Source organism: Callospermophilus lateralis, chromosome 18, assembly GCF_048772815.1.
Source record: "Callospermophilus lateralis isolate mCalLat2 chromosome 18, mCalLat2.hap1, whole genome shotgun sequence".
In the NCBI taxonomy this organism is placed as follows: domain Eukaryota; kingdom Metazoa; phylum Chordata; class Mammalia; order Rodentia; family Sciuridae; genus Callospermophilus; species Callospermophilus lateralis.
Genome location: NC_135322.1, coordinates 40,503,921 through 40,525,299, shown reverse-complemented (window position 1 = coordinate 40,525,299; position 21,379 = coordinate 40,503,921). Strand labels below are relative to the sequence as shown.

At 46.5% G+C, this 21,379-nt stretch overlaps 1 protein-coding gene across 3 annotated transcripts in view; it reads right to left on the bottom strand.

Annotated features, from left to right (window-relative positions):
• Positions 1 to 960: 960 nt before the first annotated feature.
• Positions 961 to 21,379, bottom strand: part of Nup93 (nucleoporin 93) — a 98,365-nt gene continuing 77,946 nt past the window's right edge. For all 3 annotated transcript variants that reach the window (XM_076838466.1, XM_076838467.1, XM_076838468.1), the window contains 16 exons: positions 19,484 to 19,573; positions 17,738 to 17,877; positions 14,096 to 14,228; positions 12,598 to 12,755; positions 11,410 to 11,575; positions 11,058 to 11,151; positions 10,142 to 10,333; positions 9,388 to 9,514; positions 9,200 to 9,272; positions 8,873 to 8,917; positions 7,460 to 7,576; positions 6,626 to 6,744; positions 5,713 to 5,830; positions 5,190 to 5,273; positions 3,764 to 3,892; positions 961 to 1,228 (listed from right to left, as the gene is read on the bottom strand). In XM_076838466.1, coding sequence (XP_076694581.1) covers positions 1,118 to 1,228; positions 3,764 to 3,892; positions 5,190 to 5,273; positions 5,713 to 5,830; positions 6,626 to 6,744; positions 7,460 to 7,576; positions 8,873 to 8,917; positions 9,200 to 9,272; positions 9,388 to 9,514; positions 10,142 to 10,333; positions 11,058 to 11,151; positions 11,410 to 11,575; positions 12,598 to 12,755; positions 14,096 to 14,228; positions 17,738 to 17,877; positions 19,484 to 19,573 — 1,896 coding nt within the window. In that variant the 3' untranslated portion in view covers positions 961 to 1,117. The remainder of the gene's footprint in view (positions 1,229 to 3,763; positions 3,893 to 5,189; positions 5,274 to 5,712; positions 5,831 to 6,625; positions 6,745 to 7,459; positions 7,577 to 8,872; positions 8,918 to 9,199; positions 9,273 to 9,387; positions 9,515 to 10,141; positions 10,334 to 11,057; positions 11,152 to 11,409; positions 11,576 to 12,597; positions 12,756 to 14,095; positions 14,229 to 17,737; positions 17,878 to 19,483; positions 19,574 to 21,379) is intronic.

Sequence of the window (21,379 nt, the reverse complement as noted above, 5' to 3'; positions counted from 1 at the left end):
CTGGAGGATGGTGAGGGTGACCACATCCTGGGACAAAAGCACCTCTGGAGATACCCTCTGGGATCTCAGTGTCTTCCTGGGAAAGGGTCCACCCCAGGACTGTACCCCCGAGCAGAGCACTAGGGTCCCTTCACTAGCAGACAGTGGTCCTCACTTCCTATCCAGGTTAGTCCAGGGCTCTGAGATTTGGTAGTGGGAAAAAAAGTGAATGACAGGTGATAACCACTGCTCAGGGACCAAATACCCACATTAAGAATGTCACCATGAGCTTGCCTGGCCAGTCACCTTCCTAAGGAAGGAAGGGGGATCGGTCTTCCAAGCAGAGGAACTGACCACAGAGGGGGAAAGGGGGCTTAAAAGTCCCTTATCAGAGGGGCACACAGAGGCCGATCAGTTGCCTCTCGGGGAAAGGGCTGCAGGGGGGAAGCGAAAAGGCTGGCCCCTTCCTCCAGGTCACAGACAGTGCCTGTGAATGTTTTCTTATGGTTTTTCCAGGCCTGAGCTTTTATCTCTAGTGGGATTTCAACAGAATAACAAAGTAACTGATCCCAGAATCACAGCAGGTTTGAGGGATGGTCATGGACTACAACGACTCTAAGACACACCCAAGAAGAGGGAGGACAAATAGCACTTGGTATGTCACACACAAATCCCAGATCCTCTAAGCCCAAGGTTGTCTTTCACATTCAAACAGAAAGGTGAAGATGCACTGCAACTCCACTATATGGATTATTATAGCTAAATAAAAGCAACTCCTGAAGGCTTTGTTTCCTTGCTCATTTTGGGTGAATTTTTTTAATCATTTAAGATCAATTTATCGATACCTAAATAGCCTCTCATTCTCTGGCCCAAGAACTAGTGACAGCATTTTCCTCCATTAGACAAATAAAAATTTAAACAAAATTTCAAAGGAAAAAAAAAAAACAACCCAATGAAAATAAAAAGAATGTTGAAAAAAAATACAAATCAAAGAAATTTATTGGTGTTGACAAAAATACATGATACAAAAAACAAAACAAAACAACACAACAGAAACAAAACCAGAAACCCCAGCCCACTGGACCCACGCGCCTAATGTACCAGCAGTGTCCAATCCCAGGAGCCCCAAGGCATGCCCTTAATTCATGAGGACCTCCATCTGCACCAGCCTTGCATTGGTGTCCCCAGACGTCCGGTAGGGTATCATTCCAGCAAAGGTAATCAGGGCTCGGGCTTGACTTCGGAGTTGCTGAGAAAAAGGGGAGCAAGAGTAAGAAACTGGTCAACTTTCAGGTCAAGATACGGCAGTGAGAACCACCTCCATGTTCTTCCATTCTCTATCCTGTGGTACCAAGGACAGAGCCTAGTGGGCAGAGGACAGTTCCACCTGCTACTGTCAGACTCCTTTGGTGTGGTGCAGGGTTAGCTAAGTTTGTCCACTGGGGCCCTGGTTCCATGGGGCGTCACAGGCCTTCTGTTAAGCACAAGACTGATGGGTCTGTCAGGAGAGCCACCTTGCCCCATCTCACTGACTATTTCTGACATAGCCCTGAGCTTCAGAACTGCCCGCTCACGTTTTCTGAGCCTCTCTGTCTCCTGGATGGGTTCTGTCCATCCGCCTCTATGAGGATTGAGCTTCTGAGGCCCCCATGAGGCACCTGCAACACCAGAGGCGAGGGCTGTGACTGTGGGCAGCCCCAAGTCCCCTCCTCTCCCCTTTTCCTTCCTTCTGTTCCGTCCCTTTCTCCCTCCTGACATGTGCTTGCCCTCCATTCCCAGGTAATAATATTAATGAACCCTTGGACTATTCTAGGAGGGAAAAAGAGGCCGCTACAAATTTAAACTCAGGTGTTCCAAAACAGAAAAAAAAGTCAAATTTCACTCTGCTTCCCAAGTGAAAAAAAAAAAAAAGAAACCCAGGAGAACAGCTTCAGATGACTGCTGCCAAACCAAGACGGAAGGCCTGGGGTGGCCTGGGGTGCCCCATGCTGCAGTGTGCTGGATGCTTGTCAATAAGAAACGACACAGCGTCTGGACTAAACAGGGGCAATCTACAAACACCTTCTGGATCAATAGCACTTTTAAGAAAAATGAGAGACACTTGACACTTCCTAGATTTACTTCCTAGATTTTCATTTCAGAAAACTGAAAAGCAAACACTTCTTACCTAATATGTGAAAAAAAATTGGCAATTGTGTATTCTTATTAATGTGATGAGAATACTCAATAAATTTCCTTTAAAAGTCAATCTTAAAAGTGTTTGGGCTTTTGTGCCTGATTTGGTTGCCTTAAACAATTTCTATGGGGGGTGTTCATGAAAAGGACCACCCCCCTGCTAGACAGCATTTCACTTTAAACCAGGAAACCACTTGGTCTAGCAGCTTTGATATATAAGCTTCTCTCTAGTCTTACTCACCCCACCCTTTCAGAAGGGAAAAGAAGAACGGTGGGCAGGAGGAGAACAGAATGGTTCTGCTCACTGTATACGAAAACCAAGTGTCTAAAAACAGAGCCTGAACCCCACACTGAACGTGCTGCTGTGACAGCTCCCTTCAGAAGAGAGACATGGCTGCCAGGCCACCAGCTCCTGTCTGTAGGCGGGTCCTCCCTGACCTGTGAGCGGCTCAGAGCACCAGGAAGCGCCCACCATCTTAACCCTCGTATCCACAGACACCCCTGCACTGGGTTCCTTCACCATAAACACAGAGGCCTGCCAAGGGGCGCACACAGTGAGCCCACCACGGTACACCCAGGAACAGGCTCTCATCTGCCTGAGGGCGAGGGGCAGACCTGTGATGTCTCTGTACTCTGGCGGACCAGCTGACCACTCAGTGGATCTTCTCTGAGCATAGTCACCCATATTCCTAAATTTCTACCAGCATCCCCAAAAGAAGCTCTGTCAAGGACAGTGCCTATGGGGGCCGTAGACATCACTGGAGACAGAAGGCAGGCTTGGCAGAGTTTCTTACTACCCAAATCAGGTTTGGCTGTTCAACACTGTCCTGAGAGTCTCATCAAACGTTAAGTGGAAGTTATAGGAAAGGGAATTTTAAAAGACCCCAATTGACTTCATGGCTTAACTGCATCAATTACCTCTGTTTTTTTTTTTTTTTTGTCAAATCAATTGGAGAATAGATGCTGTGTTCTATCAACCTGTTCTATCTCCCTATCTCCCTACCTATCTCAGTGTTCTACCTACCTGGGCTCACTGAAAGCCCCACAGGTGACAGAAGGGGTACAAGTTTAGGTGTCAGACAGACCCAGTTTCCAGACATGGCCCTTGCTCCTACCTACCACCTGCGGGGCCCACAGGGCAAGCAAGTTGCTTCTCCACTCCAGGCCTGTTTCCTGATCTAAGCTGGCGTAATAATGCTGTCCTAGTCATCCCTCTTGGGTCATTGTGAGACTCAGAAGAGAAGCAATTTACATTAAATTAATGTGTTGATAAAAAAAAATAAAGTATGGTTTTGATGAAAATGCTTACCAACAAGCTGAGACTTACAAAATGACCTTATAACTTAAAATGAGCAGAAAGTCCTGTAGAATCAACTATAAATTAGCATCTGTTTGATTTTCTTCAAAGGTGATATTTATAGATCTAGCACTTTTTTTTTTTTTTTTTTAAGCTTGAGAAGAGCAATCCTCCTGACCTGAGGTCTACCCAGATGCCACGTTGTAAGGGAAAAACATGGATTAGGGTCAGGTGGTGTCCTAAAAGTGTAATGGATTTCCAAACCAGAAAGGTGGCTCTCAGCAACGCTTCTCACGAACGCTGGGATCTTACAGAGTCACGGTCCTCGATGACTCGCTGGGGCCTGGATGCCGAGGATGGACTGGTCCCCTTAAGCCTCTTAAACTGTGTGAACAAGATGTTCATGGTGGCAAGAAGAACTTCTGAGAGGTTGTGCCTGATCTATGCAGAGAGAAACACAGGGAGTAAGGAAAAGAGCCAGCACCGAGTGGAGAGAGGGCAGCTGACTGCCTGTCACACCACATCCCACAGATGCTGGCAAAGAGCCAGGATCACCAAGAAGCTGCGGATGGGGCTGGGGTGTCAAGTGTGACCGCGATCCCCGAGCAATGATGCTCAGAAGGTCAGGTGGCCACTCCTCCTGCTCCCCTCACAGTGATCTCTTGGCAGGGCGGCCCAGTGATTACCAAAAGCAGCTGGATTTGCACACCCGCAGGTCAGGATGCACACACCAGTCCTCCCCAGTGCTGGCCACCCAGCCTCAGACTCAGCTGCCTCCTCTGCACATGCATGGCCCAACCAGAGCCCTTGGGGACACCTGAGGCAGGCCCTGGTGCATATTTTAACCCATATTGCAGTGAACAATGTGTCTAGGAAATGGCAAGAAATAATAAAGAAACGAGGCTCACAGCAGGTGGAAGGGGCCACTGGCAAGGGATAAGACCTTCTAATTCTGTGCCATAGTAGCCTTGCCCTCCTGTGCTGGCCTTCCTTCTCTAAAATAGAATTTTTTTTTTTTTTTTTAAATTTAAGAGGCAATTTGCTTTAGGAGAAACCATTGTAAAACCTCACCACTGTAAAACCTCACCAGTGACCAGTGACATCCCAGAACCAGGTGGTTCTGGAGTCTAACTCTCTGTGCTTGACAGAAAAGCCTTACCTGGGCTGCACACAGGAATGATGTGGGGGGGAGGGGAGGGGCCCAGACCACAGCCTCCACCAGGGAAAGTGGAACCTCAGGCAGTAGGGCTTGCACAGGAACATTTACTAAAGCTCTCCTGGCGATTCCAGTGTGTAGCCCAGCAAGCACCCCGGGCCACACAGTGGCAATGTGCTTGAAATCCTGCTCTGGGCTCTGGGGCTCCTAGGGTGATAACCTACTCCACTGGTCATGCACTTGCTTTTCTGGGCAAAATCTTTCTGGGAAGGGAAGAACGGCAGCGAATCAAGACATGTTTCATGCATCCAATGGAAACACTTCAAGATCGGAGTTAAGCATTAGAACACCCTCTAGTAAAAGTGGACCATAAAAAAATGAAACCAGTCTCCAGAGGATCAACCAGAAACCTGTTTCTCCCAAGAACATGTTCCATATACTCACAGGAAAACTGGGATATCTGGAAACACAGTCTGGGTGGTTACTGTACCTAGAGCTCATAGTTATTAGCTACATGTTAAAAAAGCTTCCAGTGGAAGTGAGGAAAACAGGATCCCATAACTCAGAAAGAAAAGGACTTACTTCATCGCTGAAATTTCTGAAGGCAGCTACTCTCTCTTCCACACTTTCCTGATTCAGGGGCACCAGCTTCAAGCGATCAATTATCTGTTTAAAACGAACAACCATCAGCCTCATATGACACAGCATCGCAGTCACTTCATCTTCCTAAATTTAACTGTCAGCACACACCATGTTCAAAGGGCTTTTTCACAGAAAAAGTGACTCCCCTTCGTACACACAAAGGCTTTGATTCTAACTTGCTGACTAACTCAATTCTTACCCTCACTTTCTGACAGGATTTTAAAATTCAGAGGTTTACTTTGAGAAACCTCTTTTCACATTAAAGGAGGAGAGAAAAAAGAAGAAAACAACAACAAACAAGGAATGCAGAAATCCCCTTGAACTCCCAGGATCACAGTTGTCCCTCTTCATTTCACAGGCACACTGGTGACATTTTCTTTGTTTTAAATGAATTCCAGGAGGCACTTTGAATTTTCAAGGGCATACATTAACCTGTACTTCAAACACCCCTCCTGAAACTTACATCAAAGGCTCTGTCAATGTGACCGTTGTGATACTCATCAAAAAAGGTGATCAAGTCCAACAAAAGGTAGAATGTAGAGTCCACAAATTTATTTGCACTTATTCCCTGAGTCCTGTACCTAAAAGACAAAAGGGGTTTGATTTCTGTGTACTACATAATGGTGGGACAGCATTTCAAATGCTCTGGAATCTCTCAAACTCTGTGGATGAGGGGGATTGAGGAGCGGGAAACAGTGCTGAGTGTGTGTGTGTGTGGGGGTGCAGGCGCGGATAGGAGGGGTTGGTTTGAATCTACCTACAAATATTTCACATGATGCAAAACAGCCTCAACCACCATCTTGGCATCTATGAATCTCTAGTGAGGGAGGGAGGTACTGATGGGCAAAAAGCCCAGTAGCCAAGGCTAGGGGTTATTTGGTAAGTGGAAGTATCTCATCTGCCAAAGAATGTTCTTTTGTGTTACCCCAGGAAAGCATCCCAAATCCATTATTCTCTGTAAAAGGCACAAAAAAATAACATCTTTTGTCTCAGCTGGGAGTTAACCAGCTGAAGTCTGAATAACTCAGTCAACTGAAGGGGATTCTATAAGACTGGCCACAAGAATCTGCCTCTCTCCATCTTAGCGTGGTTCCTAAAGCCTTTGAAACAGCTAGGGAAAGTGTAAGTAACCGCACACAATGAGCACAGGGCCTGGAACTCAACCCAGTGTGCGAGACACACCCTCCCCTGGGCAAAAAAGCCAGGTGTTATTCTAACACCAGGTGTTAGGATATGGGAAGCACTGGTGGCAGGGGAGTGGGCAGAGCACCCTGAAAGCTGTTTGCTGTGGCTGCCTACTACAGCCGACACGCACGGGGGCAGGCCCAGATGGCTTGACACGGGCCTTGGCCCCTCAGAGCCAGCTCTGGCCTTACCGCTCAGCGATAGAGAGCGCCATGTTCTTCAGCCGCTCCTTATTGGACTGGGGGGCACTGATCTGAGGAACAACAGGACTCAGCAGTTTGTTCATCAGCTCCAGAACCTTGTCTGCATTCTGGTCAAGATTTTAAAATTAAGGAAATAATCAATAACATAGAAAAATGAAATAAAAAGACAAAAAGGGAACTTCCTGGGGTGCCAGGTCTGTCTCGAGGAGGGCAGCAGCTGCAAGACCCACAGCTGTATACGTATTAGATGTATGCCTTCTACATCAGAGTCACACCTCAATCTAAACATTTTTTAAATTAATAAAACATGAATCATAACCCTCTTCTTTGTCTTCTCTGATAACAGGAAGAATGTGATGCTTCTTAGGTCATCTCAATTCTCAACAGTCACGTGTTCCATAGGTGATCTTTCCAGCTCTCTCAAAAGGCCCTTGCTGTGCCATCATTCTCAGGCACACACTGTGCACCAGCGTGTCTGAGGCTGCCAGAAGGTGAGCGTGATGGCATGTTTACCAGCAGCTTCACCGACAAATGTGATGGCTGCTTCTGCTGCTAACAAGTTAGATGACCGCGCAGTGCCTACAGGACACCTCTCAGTATGTAGCTCTTGTTTGGCCAGAAACATCTTAGGAGCAGAAGTAACAGTGTAAACTGGGAATTTCACCTTGACTGGTGAAATTATACAGTTAATACTGCCTCAGTGATGGAGAAAATGCTTCAGCTGGGGAGCAATACCACAGAGATGCTGAAATGCTGGTGCATTAAATGCCAAAAGGCCAGCACGTCTATTAAGTGCAGAAGAGGGGAGAGGGCACATTTTACCTTGGCAAGGTCATAAAGCTTTGCTGCTTCTTCAAACAGTCCTTTATTTTCTGCGACGGAAGCAACTTTGTTGATAATAGGCTTTGTGTCACTAGTAAACTTATCTATGACTCCAGGCTGACAAGACAAATTATGGAGGGGGAGGAAGAGAGAGATGGGTGCACACAGCTATTATTTTAAACACACAAAAGCAAAGAGGATTCAAGAAAAAATACTTTAACTGAAAATGCTTGCCCTGAGCAATGCATATATTTCTTCAGCTAGACCCTGGCTTTCTTGAAGATATAAGGTCCTATTAAAATTATGGCAAGAGATGAAGGAAACGAAACACGAAGGAGCAGACTCAATGAAGATACAGAGGAGTCAGCAATAAGACATCCGTGCTTTTGATTTCCAAAATAACCCAGGGAGTAAAGTAAGTGAAATTATCAATGATTTTAAATTTGCTGATGCTCAGGAACCACAGAGAAAACTCAAGAGGCTTGGGAAAATATTTGAAAGATTTGGGGTTTGCTTTCTAAGACAGATGGCAAAAGGAACTCAGTGCTGAAAATACATGGCAAGAGGCGTCAGGACATTTAAGAGACCAAAATCACCATCACCACTCAACAGCACCCAAATGGTCAAGAGAGCACGGGAGAGGCCTCGGGAGCCAGGCAGAGGGACGATGGACTGTGCATTCTGATCTCCACTAGTGCTGAACCAAGTCAGGATGACCTGCCTCCTCACTCTGGAGGCAGCACAGGAAATCAGTAAAGAACAGGAGCTCTGAGGCCAAAAGGACCGGGTTCAAACTGCAGCTGGTGATCTTGCTCTCCATTTCTTCACTTGGAAAACAGATAATAATGGTTCCCACCTTGCTGGATTATTGTGTCAATTAAATAAGAAACCATTTGCAAGGCATCAGCACAGGGCTGGCAGCCGTCGCTGCCCAACAAGCAGCGGGGGATGACGACGTGCCACCACCATCAGCATCATGGGCCTTTCTTCTGAGCTGGATGGTGTAAGCCCATCTAAAGATTTTCAGGCCAACACATCTGTTTTTCCGAATGAAGAAAGTGAGTCCCTGAGGGGCAAGGGACATTCCTGAGGCCACAGGGAGTTAAGGTCAGGGCTGACCTCTGATAACAGGGCCTCTGTCCTTCTGCTAGGACACCCAATGGTGAGTCTCAAGGAAACTGCTAAGGCGCCACTAGAAAAGCTACCTCATCACAGATTTACACATTAAGGAAAGACATAAATGTGTAAAATCAAGCCATCATTTGGATCTATAATTTTCATTCTGTTTTTTATACTAAGCAACTTCAGATCTGCATCAGTAGTACTTTGAATCCTGAAATCTGCCTGTGTTCTTGGGACATTCGTGAATCCCCAACGAAGGCCAACGTGTCTCCAGGGATGCATGTGACCCACCTTTCTACTTCCGTCATTCTCTAGTTTCCCAAGTATCATATCAAACTGTGGAGGAAAAAAAGTTTACTCAATTTACCGGACAAGGATACAAATGTAATACACAATTCTTTGGAGGCAAAGAGGGGAAAAAATGGGGGTGACGGGGAATCCTACACAAACTAGGCAACAGTGACACCAGAATCAATATTTTCATTGTTAGAAATCAAAGAACACAGCCCCCCTCCTCCCACATCCACACAAAATGCAGAGGGAGACATGCAGCATCGCCTTAAGGAGAGAACTTGGGAACTGAGAGCTGGGTCGGGGGTGGGGAGGAGGCCGACGTACCTCTCGACTTTCGATTACCAGCTCACTCACACAGCGCAAAAACATGTTTTCTCCTTGACTATCTTTCTCCTCCCTGTGGAGGCACAGGAGCACCTCAGTGTCTGGTGTGGACACAAGGTCTCCAGCAGGCATTCTCAGAATGGCAGAAACCAACTCTAGGTGAAGTACGGGGTTAAAAGCAAATGTACCTGAGGAAGTAGAAGTACTGGAGGGCCTCCCTTGGGTCCGTGGACTCAAACTTCCTGGTATAAAGCATGAGTAGCCGCACAAAGTTCAGCCGCCGCATGCAAGGAGGGTCACCAGGCTCATGGCTGACTGTACCGTGGCGGGACAGAAGAGGGAGCACCAAATGGGAGACACTGGGGACACAACTCCTCTGACCCACACCACTAGGCTCAGTATCATCGATTCCTGCAGCCCAACCCACATTTCCCAATTAAGCTCTGGACAGTCCCCTCTGACTGCGATTTCTCTCCTTGGATAGAGGGCAGAAAAACAGCCTTGGTGGTAAGAAAACAGTCTTCTCGTGCTGGTCTTTGAATGAAAAGATAATACCGCAGACCACGATGGCAGGAGCTTGGGGACTGCTCCTCCATGCTGACTTGACTCTCCCACCCACGCAGCATGCACAGAAGACTGGCTGACTGGGGTTTCTAAGGTCATCACAACCAGAACCTAATGGAACCAGACGCAGGACTCCAGGGGCTACCTCGCCTGTTCCATTTTCCAGGCAATCCGACTGGCCGCAAAGCCAGCCCTTTGCCCAGCACGTCCTGTGTTTAACACTCCGGGGGATACGAGTCGGGGAAGAAACCAAGGACTCAATCCTAATCATCTCTTTGTTCTGAAATGATTGACAACTTCTGCCCAAAGACTCAGAGGCGATTCCTTGGCCACTATTATGGATGGGGGGCATCACTGTCCTCAGTCATGCATACTCACGGAGCTGAGCACTCTGTCCTGAGGATTTTAAAAGCAGCTTCAGCTCGAACAGCACCAGGGCCACATGGACAGCATGACAGCGCAGTCGCTCCATGCGGAAGAGAAAAGCAATGGCGGCTTCGAACTGCGCTGTCAGGAACAGCACTTGGAAGTAGAGGAAGGGCTGCTGGTTCACCGTGAAGTGGGACTCACCTGGGAGCGGGGAATAAAGCCCACTGAGAAAAGCTGCCGATGGCAGCCCAAACCCCAGCAGAAGCCCTGGGCACCTACTGGCCTTCCTGGGTGGGAAAAAGCACCAGCATGAGCCTGAATTAACGGAGGGGACTCTGGACACAGTGAACTGCCATGTGAAAGACCTGACCTTCCACCTTCTCTAGACCCACAACTGGACTGGCAAGTAGGGCTGTGCTGTAAAACTGCACGAGGTGAGAGAGAAGCAGAGTCAAAGACCCGAGTGCAGCAGGCATTGCTTGCCCTGTACCCGGAGGAGCCACTTCCTACAGAGACGAAGGAGACTTCAAAGAAGCTTCAGTTCACTCACAGTCATAAGTCAGGATCCAACAACTACTGGCCACCAGGGGTGTCTTCCATCCTTTCCTCCCCAGATTTTTAAACAATGAGGAGAAAAAGAGAAGACAAAGACACTGTTCTCTCCTTCATGCTCACTGACAAGAGCCAGGGGGAGGCAGCAGCTAAGTCCTCTCCCTGAGCAAACGTTCCCCACAGCAGTTTAAGGAATTAGAGGAAATCATTTACTGCTGATGACCAATAAGCAGAAACATTCATTCCATAGGGCCACATGGCCTCTACTTCAATTTGAATGGATCCATTTCAAGACAGAGATCAATGATGAAGGTAACCAGGTAGCTGCCTAGGTGGGTAAGAGGAGAGAAGGTGGTTGTGCCTGAGATCTTACCATAGTCTTCCAACAGCTGTTTCTGGAACTGTGAGAGAGTGAGCCTGTCTTGTGGGGAGCTGGTGCCATCGTCATCAAAACACACTTGGTTCAACTAAACCCCAAAAGAAACATGTCAGTACAACTATACCCCGGGCCACGCGTGCGGCTGCTCAGGAGCCACACCCAATGCTGTGAGCTGGAGTCTGCGGCAGAGACTGCAGTTATTAGCAGGGAGTTAGAAAATTTAAACAATGGAGCCAGGAGACAAGAAAGCCACTGGTGCTGATGGCCTCACTGGCATCACGCACTAAGCAGGTAAAACCAGTGGCCGGAACTGGGGTAGAGCCCAGGCCAAGAGAGCACTGCTGACCTTCAGCCACAGGTAGTCCTCGGTTTTGTCTGCCACTTCACTCTGATTGTCAGTGACATCACATCTGCCAATGATGCAGTACACGGCCCGCTTGTAGGGGTCTGTGTTGTTCCTGAGGGCTCTGCGGTAATGAAGCCGGAGCTTATTTTCCGTAGCTGGGGACAATCTAAAGACAAGGGACCAGACAGACCCGCTCAGTGCACATCCCCAGGGCAAGTGAAAGCACCCATCTCCCAGAGCCGAGCCGCCCAGCCCAGCAGCACCTCTGCTTCCGCCTGACTCCGCCCAGTACCAGCACTCCTGGCTGCCAGCTCTATCACTAGGACCTGCAGGGTCAGGTCAGAAATGCTGGCGCACCAACGCTCAGAGAGCGCCACAGCAGCTCTCAAGCAGTTCCCCTCAATGGCTTCAGCCCCCCGAACTGCTGCTCCCTCATTCATGTGGGGTCGCCTCCCAAATGAATTGCCTGCATGCAAAACCTTGCTTCGGGGTCTCCATCAGAGGGAACTCCAAGACATCAACCCTACTTTAATATGAGCAAGACAGGGACTTGTACTTTCAGACAACACTTTGACATGGCGGGACTGACACTGCCCTTGTTTCTCACAGGTACAGCTGGAGTGACCACTGCTATTTCTTCTATACACAGACACATCAACTAGGCTTGAATATGAGATTGTATCCAATTACATTAGCAAAATCTAGAAGAAGACTAATGCTTGCTAGTTCCTTAATGTCACAGAACTTTTAAAAAGCTTAATAAATTGATTTAAAGTCATATTATAAACTTTTAATTCTAGCCTTTGAGTTATGAAGTCTATAACAACATATTTCTGCATCGGGCTCACCAGAACAGGACTCTGTAACACAAACAGTCCATTTTAGCCAGCACCCTGATGAGCCCTGGGTGTTCATGCTAAGTCGATCACGCTCCCCAGCACACTTGTGCACTTTCTGGATCAGGGAACTCCCAAACGCAGACATGTGCATGTGTATAAACAGCCATGATGGAACAGGGCTTTCCTTCAGTGTTTCCAGTCATGTTCCCAAGAGTTCTGCTCACTTTCTAAGCTTCTTTTTTCCCCAAGTAGAAATTTATTTTAAGCATGTGAAGGAAAAGGGAATGATGTCAGTGAACGCCACCCCCGGATTCCGCGTGGCTTCTCGATGGGCCACCGCACTCAGTACCTTCTGTCCTTGCTGTTCATGTACTCCTGGAACCAGGTCTTGAACTCTCCCAGCTGGTGCTGGGCTCGGTTCACCACCTGAGAAGCCGCAAGCAGGTCTCCGCAGCGCATGCAGTAGTAGATCAACGCCCAGACAGGGTGGCCCTCCACCTCTCCATCCTGAAACAGGACAGACGGCGCTCAGGTGACAAACCAAAGCTCACTGACTGCCTCCTGGTGTGCCAGCGCCCAGCGCAGTCCTTCTCCTAGACCAAGTCACTTGATTCTCACAGCCGCCCCATGAGGTAAGAACCATTAACAGCCTCTTTCTCCCCGTTTTCCATAAAGAAACTGAGGCAGGGAAGGCTGAGTGACCTTTCTAGGTGAGTTAGGAAGTGGCAGTGTGGCCCTGGAGCCTGCTCCCAGAAGTCCACTCACCCAGTCAGTTTTCCCCAAGGAATCTACAGCCAGTCCTGTTTTCCCCAAGGAATCCCAGTGGCTGGCAGTCATCAGATGCCATTATTCTGTGGTAACTTAACTTCAACTAGCCTCAAGAAGCAAGGGCTAAAAACACCACTGACCAATAAGGGAGCATCATTATCTACCCAAGTGTATAAAATCCCAACCACCAACCAGGAGCCATTTCCTTCATTCAAATGCTGAGCTCCTTGTGTCAGACACTTCAAAGCCCCAGGAATCTGAGGCAGCTCTGTCCCCACTCCCCCACTACTGCAGGATCTACCTGAATCCAGTCCTGTTACTGTCTGCACAGCAGGCCTGCGCTCACCCAGCCTTGCTTCTCCTGACTGCCCTGGAGAAGTGAACTTCCTACCTCCTTTCTCAGCTCTTCCCTCCCTTCTCCTAGCAAGATCTTTCCAAAGCTCACATGGCACCATGTCCCCTGTCCACTTAAACCCCTCTGTGGACCAAGACCAAAGTGCTTGTGAGTGTGGCGTGCAGGCCTTCTCCGCAGGCGCGACCTTGGCAAGCCCTGCCCATGCCCCCTCTCCAGGTGCTCTCTGCAGCCTCAGCACATTTGTTCCCGCAGTTCTCCCCACCTGAAATGGCCTTTCTGAGGCCTGGGCTGGGGAACACCTGTTCTCTAAGAGCACTTCCTGTACAAAGCCAGCCTCCTCTATCTATATCCCCCAGGTTAGGGCATTGTATATCGCGTGATACTTGATTATAAGATGATTCCCCTAGCTGGATGGTGAGCTCAGAAGGGCTGCGTCCTAGAAACTCTTCTGGCTAAAATTTCACAAGTCATCTCTGACTCTGTGTCTCACACTCAAATTCCTCTGAGAGTTCTTACAGCTCAACTTTAGAATACGTCCAGAACCCGATACCATCTTCCTCTCCTGCTCCTTCACCCTGGACTCCACACGACCAGGCCCCCAGGAGCCTCTCAGCTTCCATCCTCACCCCTCCCTGGTCTCTTTTCCACACATATACATTTTAACTGCAAATACCTAAGAGCAATTGCTCTGGGGCAATTTTGACCACACAGAGGTTGCTAATACCTGAAGTCCAGGTAAGGGAGCTGGAAGTTTAATGTTCAGAAAACTTCGCACCAACTGATAAGTCCCAGGCACACCACCCAGCTGGGCCTGATGCAAATTTCCAAACACAGTCACAAGGGTGTAATTCTTATAACTGAAAAATGTAAAAGGAAAAAACAGGAGGTTGAAAACACACATTACACACAATATGTCCATACCCATGACATTAGTTTGTGATTCTACAGAGCAGGGCCTGGGTTTCAAACCCATCACACAGGAGGAAACAGTATGTTTTTCATGAAATAAAATACATTATTTATCACTATACAGATTTCTCCTCATGGCAGATACTCAATAGGAACACAACTGTGGGCCTCAAAGGCTTCCAGGGCTGATGTGTAGGGGCTGCTCCACCCACTGCCTGGCTCTCCAGTGGGTTCTGTTTAAACTTTCTATGTGAAGTAGGACATTTTCCTACTTAACTTCAACATCACAACACCAAGAAACATTAACAAACCTGGAAGCCAAATAACAAAGAGAGTCAACCTAGAGGCTCATTATGAGACATTAACAAACCAGTAGTGGGCTGGGACTAAGAGCACTTGCTTAGCATGCATGAGGCACGGGGTTTGATCCTCAGCACCTCATAAAAATAAAACAAATAAAGATATTGTGTCCACCTAAAACTAAAAAATATATATTTTTAAAAAAACAGTAGTAGTATCTAAATACAACCTATATTCAAGTCTTAATGTCCTTCATGGCTTATTTTCTTTTTCTTTTCTTTTGGATACCAGGGATTGAACTCAGGGGCACTCGACCACTGAGCAGCCACATTCCCAGTCCTAGTGTGTATTTTATTTAGAGACAGGGTCTCACTGAGATGCTGAGTGCCTCCCTGTTGCTGAGGCTGGCTTTGAACTCATGATCCTCCTGCCTCAGTCTCCCGAGCCGCTGAGATTAGAGGCGTGCACCACCATGCCTGGCTGGTTTGCTTTCTTTTAAAATCCAGGAACTAGTCCAGGAAATACATGGCAACCAGATATCATGACACTGTCATCTCCCTTGCCTTAGGGTAGTTCTACCTCCCGTTTTGTCTTTCTTGACACTGACCTTTTTTAAAGAACCCAGGCCAGCTGTCTGGAGGAATGTCCCACAAAGCGGGATCATTTCTTCAAGATTTGACTAGGGTTCAACTTTTTTGCCAATGACCCCACATGGATGCCACTGAGTAACCCTTCTTGCAGGGTCTCATAATGAGCCTCTAGGTTGACTCTCTTTGTTATTTGGCTTCCAGATGTTGTCCATCAGATCTGTCCACTACAATTTAATATCATTCCCTTTGTAATTCATAAGTAACCTGTGGGGTATACTTGAGAGGTCATGTGACTCTTCTATTTATCAACAATCTTTTCACTTACTGGTTTTAGTTTCCACTGGTGGTCCTTGCAGAACCAGTCAGGACCTTAGTGATTGCAAAATGATAATTTTCTACCTTCCCTTTTATTTGGTAGCATCCTTCTTAAAATCCTCTGTACTATTTTTAAGTGCTTCCATAACAAGATTAAACTGTCCAAGTTACTGATATTCTAATATATGGTTTTAATATAATTTTAAATACTTTCTGATAAGAATTAAAAATCAAACTATAAAAATCATATATTGTACACATTTGTATCAAACTGTGTAAAAAATAAAATCAAACAAAATACTCATATATCAAAATGTGAAAAAAAAATAACAAGGTAACAGGAGCTTCTGGATGTCGGTAGAGGACATTTTCTCTTTTTTTGGGTCTTCTTTTTGGTATCTTTCAAAATTTCTATAAGAAATATGTATCATTTTTATAATGATAAAGAAACACAATTTAACAAATGTAACCAGGTCCCTACCACTTAAGTATTTAAAATCCGATAAGAGAATAAAGAGTCCTGTAGCAGCTGGAACAAACAGGTGCCCACTGTGGTTTCTTCCAGCTTAAATTAAGATGATTCGTATGCTGGAAAGTTGAAGAAGGAGGTTAAATTCCTTGAGGACTAGGAAACATATATCCTGTCTCAAACCCGAGAATGTGGCAGGGAAGAGATGGACTGAGCCCACCACATTTTCTCAACACTTTTGGCCTGACACATAAAAAATTATTTGGGACTGGGTCTACTTTGCCATCTGGTACATTACATCACTTGAAATACTGTATGTGCACTGTCAGCAGAAAACATTAGCAAAAACACTTTTAAACTGAGATTAATTATTCTAAAATATCTCGTCTATAAAAAGGTGATAATGAATCCCTCAAAAGGATGCCATCAGAGAGCAATGCCATGCTAGAGTGAAAAAGAAAATAAAGTTACGACAGTCATGGGTAGGATACTCCAAAATAGCTCTGAGAAGTGCTGTTGAGGGAATTAATGGAACAAGATGATATTTTAAAACTAAATGAAATGAATAATAAAATAATAAGTAATAAAAGGGGATGACTTGCCAGAGAAAAAACAAAGGCAGGCAGGCTGGCACCCTTGTTGAAGTCAGCGCCAAGTTAAGGACGAGGTTGACGAAGATAGAAGAATCCTGAGCAGCATATATTTACATCCCTTTAAAAATTTTCCGTATGCTTTTACATGGCGTAATGAATAAATGGTAATGAATAAATAGTACCCGTGCATCAGGTTTTTGTGGAGGGAAATCAAATACACCCAAAACTTAATTACAAAATTTGGGTAAAGCCTCATGAATTATTTTTATAAAACCTTACGCCTAGGCTAAAGGAATTTGGAGTTTAAGATCTCTCTACCAGGGGATGGAAGCTGGTGAGTGTCCGTCTAATGCTGTTCATTCAAACCCGTTCTCTGCACACCAAGTGTGAACCACCTCAGTTACACACAGGAAATCTATGACTTTCTAATGAAGCATGATTCTGCTGACAAAAGGCAAACACACAAGGCTGTGGGCAGGTGCAGAGGTTCAGTGCAAAGGCTGTAGTTTAGTGAGACATTCAGCTGGGCTTTCTCTCTCGCACCAACAGGGAGAGGCTCTTTCTGTCTCTGAAAGAGAGAGAGTCCACAGGGAGGGATGAATGGCATGGGCCCCACTAATGAAGGGGAGAATACTGAGGACACAAGGGCACAGTCCCAAATAATTTTTTTATGTATCAGGCATAATTTTTTTATGTAACAGCAGCCACCTCTGATTGGTAAGAAAGTGGCAAAGGAATCAGGCATTAGCATCTGGGAAACCCTCGGATTCATAGGGATTAAAAGAGTGGAACTGGAAAGACAGCAAGGTTAAGGCTTCATGTGGTGACACCTACTGGATAAAGACTCGAATGCTGAGGAAACAGAAGAACCTAAGGTGTAAGAGCTGAACTGCGCCAGGAAGCAGAATTATGACCTACGTGTTCCAGCCTAATATCCACGAGGACTCTGTGTGAAGGGACTGAGAGCAGAAGAGAACCAAACTAACAGCGCTCCCACTCACGTGACTTTCACGTGTGATCTGTCGCCACTGCAGGAACAGTCCTGGCTCTGACAACAGGGTGCCCCTCAGCCCTGCTCATTGTCTCAATGACAGGGGCCTGCACAGGACAGTGAGTCCAAAGACAACGAGACCCGAGGGAGAGCCGGTGTCGGGGAATGGAACAGGCCCACCGAGCTCCTGCTGCCTCACCTCTGCTCGAGGTACCCCAGCGCCTGCCTGACGAACTCCATGCGCACTTCCACGCTGCTCCGGCTCTTCAGGGCGTCAGTCGCTGGTGCCAACAACACATCTGTCATTTGTTTTACCATGGTCCACATGTCAGAAATGCTCTGGGTGTAAACGAGACTGCACGTGATAATGCTGCAGGGCTGGAGGAATTACTCGGCTCTCACAGCGCTGACCTGGGCGACGGGCAGGCTGAGGGGGAGTGAATGTCTTCTGTCTGAGACCCTCAGGCTCAAGCAAAGGGCAGAAGATGCACCTCTGCTCTGCCAGCAGCCCAAGTTCCATCCACCTCTGAGCACCCCCATCCCTCCCCACTCTGGCTTCCACATCAATTACCATCCAGCCTGACACAACCACCTACATAATTACAGCCACATAAAGTAACAAAAACACTGGATCTCAGTGGGCTCTCCCTTAAGAGAGAGTGAATATGTTTATAATCACCAGAGTTCTAAGAGTTTAAACTCTAGGGCTGCATTTTAGTCCTTACAAGGTTATTTGAGTTTCTTGAGGCTTAAAACAAGAGTTTAAACTAAATAATACAGGTTTTGTCCTCTCAGGGACTCTCCAGAGGCCATGGCTCTTACCCACTAGGTGAGCATCCCAGCCTCCATTCTCCTTCCCCCTCACTCCCTTCTAGAGCTCCTCCAGGAAGAAGCAGGCATTCTTTGTGCTAATATCACACAGCGGGCCTCCTCCCTCTCCTGAGTCCTCCTGGCTATAAATCTCTCTTTTAAAAAATGTCTTCTCTTAACCTCTGGTAATACTCTAAGGAATATGGCACCGGATGGAGAAAGAGGCTTACACCTTTTTAAAGCAAAAGGCAAAAGTCTGTTTTCATCAAAAATTAAAACCGCAGAATATCCAGCCAAGTGCGACTTGTTCCAAGCAGTGGGGTGACTGGTGAGCTCCAGCTTTCTCCTTTAGATCTGTGTTGCCTTATATTTTGCTATTTTACAACAACCCTGTATACGGGTGTTTGCTTCCATGATCTCTCTCCCTCCTGGAACCCAGTACCGACTTCTTTGGTGGTGTTTGTGTGGTCATAGGATTGACTGCAGTGCTCTACCCCAGTCCTTTTACTTTCTATCCTGAGACAGGGTCTTGCTATGTTGCTCAAGCTGTTCTTGAACTTGTGATCCTCCTGCCTCAGTCCCCAAAGTAGCTGAGATTATAGGCGTGCACCACCATGCCTGGCTTCACTTCTTTGCTTTTTAATTTTTTCCCCAGAGGAGAAAGTTGGCCAGGGATAAGAGTAGAGGGGAAATAAAAATTGCGGGTAGGAGGTCAGAGAGGAATGGGATGAGGGGCGTATGAAGAAAGCTCAGCTACCTGAGTCAAAGAGCTGGCAGGTGTTAAGACTATGTCACCTTTACAATTCAGCTCTCCTTAGAGGCCTCAACGGTCTGTCTGGGGAGGGAAACTGATGAGTGGAGAGTCAGACTGTCAGAACTTTAAAGCAACAATAGCTTAAGGAGAACTCTTGCAACTATTAATTGAATTGGCTGGATTTTCTGAAGATACATTTAAAAAAATATTATTATTAAAAAAAAAACCCCAAAATTATTTAAATAAACCTCTGAAGAACAATTAAATTTTACTCCATGGAACAGAGTGTTTCTTGATTGCATTTTAGCCAAGTCAGCAAATTGCTAATCCCATCTGAACACGGGACCCCACCTTTTGACACAGGCTAGCTGTGGTCACTACCTTATCATCCAGCTCTGCGACAGAAGCACAGAGGTCCACAAGGTTAGGCTGCAGATGGCCACTGACAATCTTCTCATTATAGATATAAATCTGAAATGATGGAAAGCAAAGTAAATGGCACAGTTTCTATTTTCGCTTCTTTTTAAGATTTCCTGAAACAGCTCCGAAACCAACAAATGGTCAGAAGTTTCCACAGACCTTCCCCTCCTCACAGTGCTGAGCCAGCCATACTGGCCAGCTCTCCAGATCTGTGCCTGGGTTAAGGGCAACACACCAAGACTAAATGGTTTCCCAGCCTTCCAAAAACCTGAAGAATGGGAGTAAGGGGGTCCTGGGGAAGGAGCACCACAGGCAGGGAGCAAGGACCAAGAAGACAGGAAGACAGGACAGTGGAATGGTTTCGGCTGCTACTTCCTAAAAGTCAAAGGCTGGTTAAATCCTGGTCTAAGGCCTGAATGGTCCCACGTCCAGGGTCCATGGACTGAATAAGGAACGTCAGGTTGCAGCCACCACACATTAGATTAGCAGTTGCTGCACAACTGGAATATACGTTTTTCCTGGAAAGAATCTGCTCTTTAGGTAGAATTTTCTCCAAAAAATTTAGCGAACAAAAAATTAAAACTATGTGAGGTTTAAGGTGTAAGGAAGCCACTGGTACTTTGGCTTTTGTAGGGGGTCGGGGGCTACCAGGGATTGAACTCAGGGGTACTCAGCACTGAGCCACATTCCCAGCCCTAGTTTGTATTTTATTTAGAGACAGGGTCTCACTGAATTGCTTAGTGCCTCGCTTTTGCTGAGGCTGGCTTTGAATTTGCAATCCTCCAGTCTCAGCCTCCCAAGCTGCTGGGATTACAGGCATGCATCACCGTGCCCAGCTGGATTTTATTTTTCTAGTACTAAAATAACAATAGTGAAAACTAGTAACTTCTACTCTTGTGGAAGACTTCACTTTGTATTAGAAGTCATTGCTATTCTAAGGACTGAAGAGAACACCGATGTTAGATAAAACGACCCTGCTGAACCTGAATTTCCTCTATTTTAAATGGAGGACAACAATACCATTTAGCATCCAGGTCTGTTATAAAGATTAAATAAAATGGGCCAGGCACAGTGGCACATGCCTATAATCCCAGTGGCTTGGAAGGCTGAGGCAGGAGAATCACGAGTTCAAAGCCAGCCTCACCAACTTAGCGAGGCCCTAAGCAACTCAGTGAGACCCTGTCTCTAAATAAAATACAAAAAGGGTTGGGGATGTGCCTCAGTGGTTGAGTGCCCCTGAGTTCAATCCCCAGTACCAAAAATAAAAATAAAAAATAAATGATACGGTATGTTTATTCACCCAATGATCACTTATTAGGGGTTTTCCCTTTGCAAGGTACTATGTTAACATGTGGTGCAAAGAATCATTGTCCATTGGAGGGGATGGCCATGTAAACAGATACAGGACATCCGGGTGCTCCAAGTGCTATGAAATGTTACACTATAGGAAGTTTTAGTCTTTGCAGATATAGAAAACACATAGTTTCTCTCCTCAAAAGCTTATAATTTCATCAGGCCTGAATTCCTGTGATGGCCATGGCAATGGGCGGACTCAGCCCTGTAATGAAGGTGAAATTTAAAGGGTGTCGATGTGCAAGGGGAGGGAGGAAGGGAGGGGGAGAGAGAGAAAGAGGGAGGGAGGATGAATGGAACTAAAGATTGAAGCAGAAAGAAATAAATGGAGGACAGTGGCAAAACATGGATTGGGAAGAAAGGGGAACCCATTTGTGGGAAGCTGATAAACTGGTTTCAGCTGCCTGCAGTTGGGAATGACCATGGCATATTAAAGGAGAGAGACTTTTATAAAGCATGGAAATGTCTTTCACAAGGGGAAAAAGAAGGATTTCTGGTAATGCC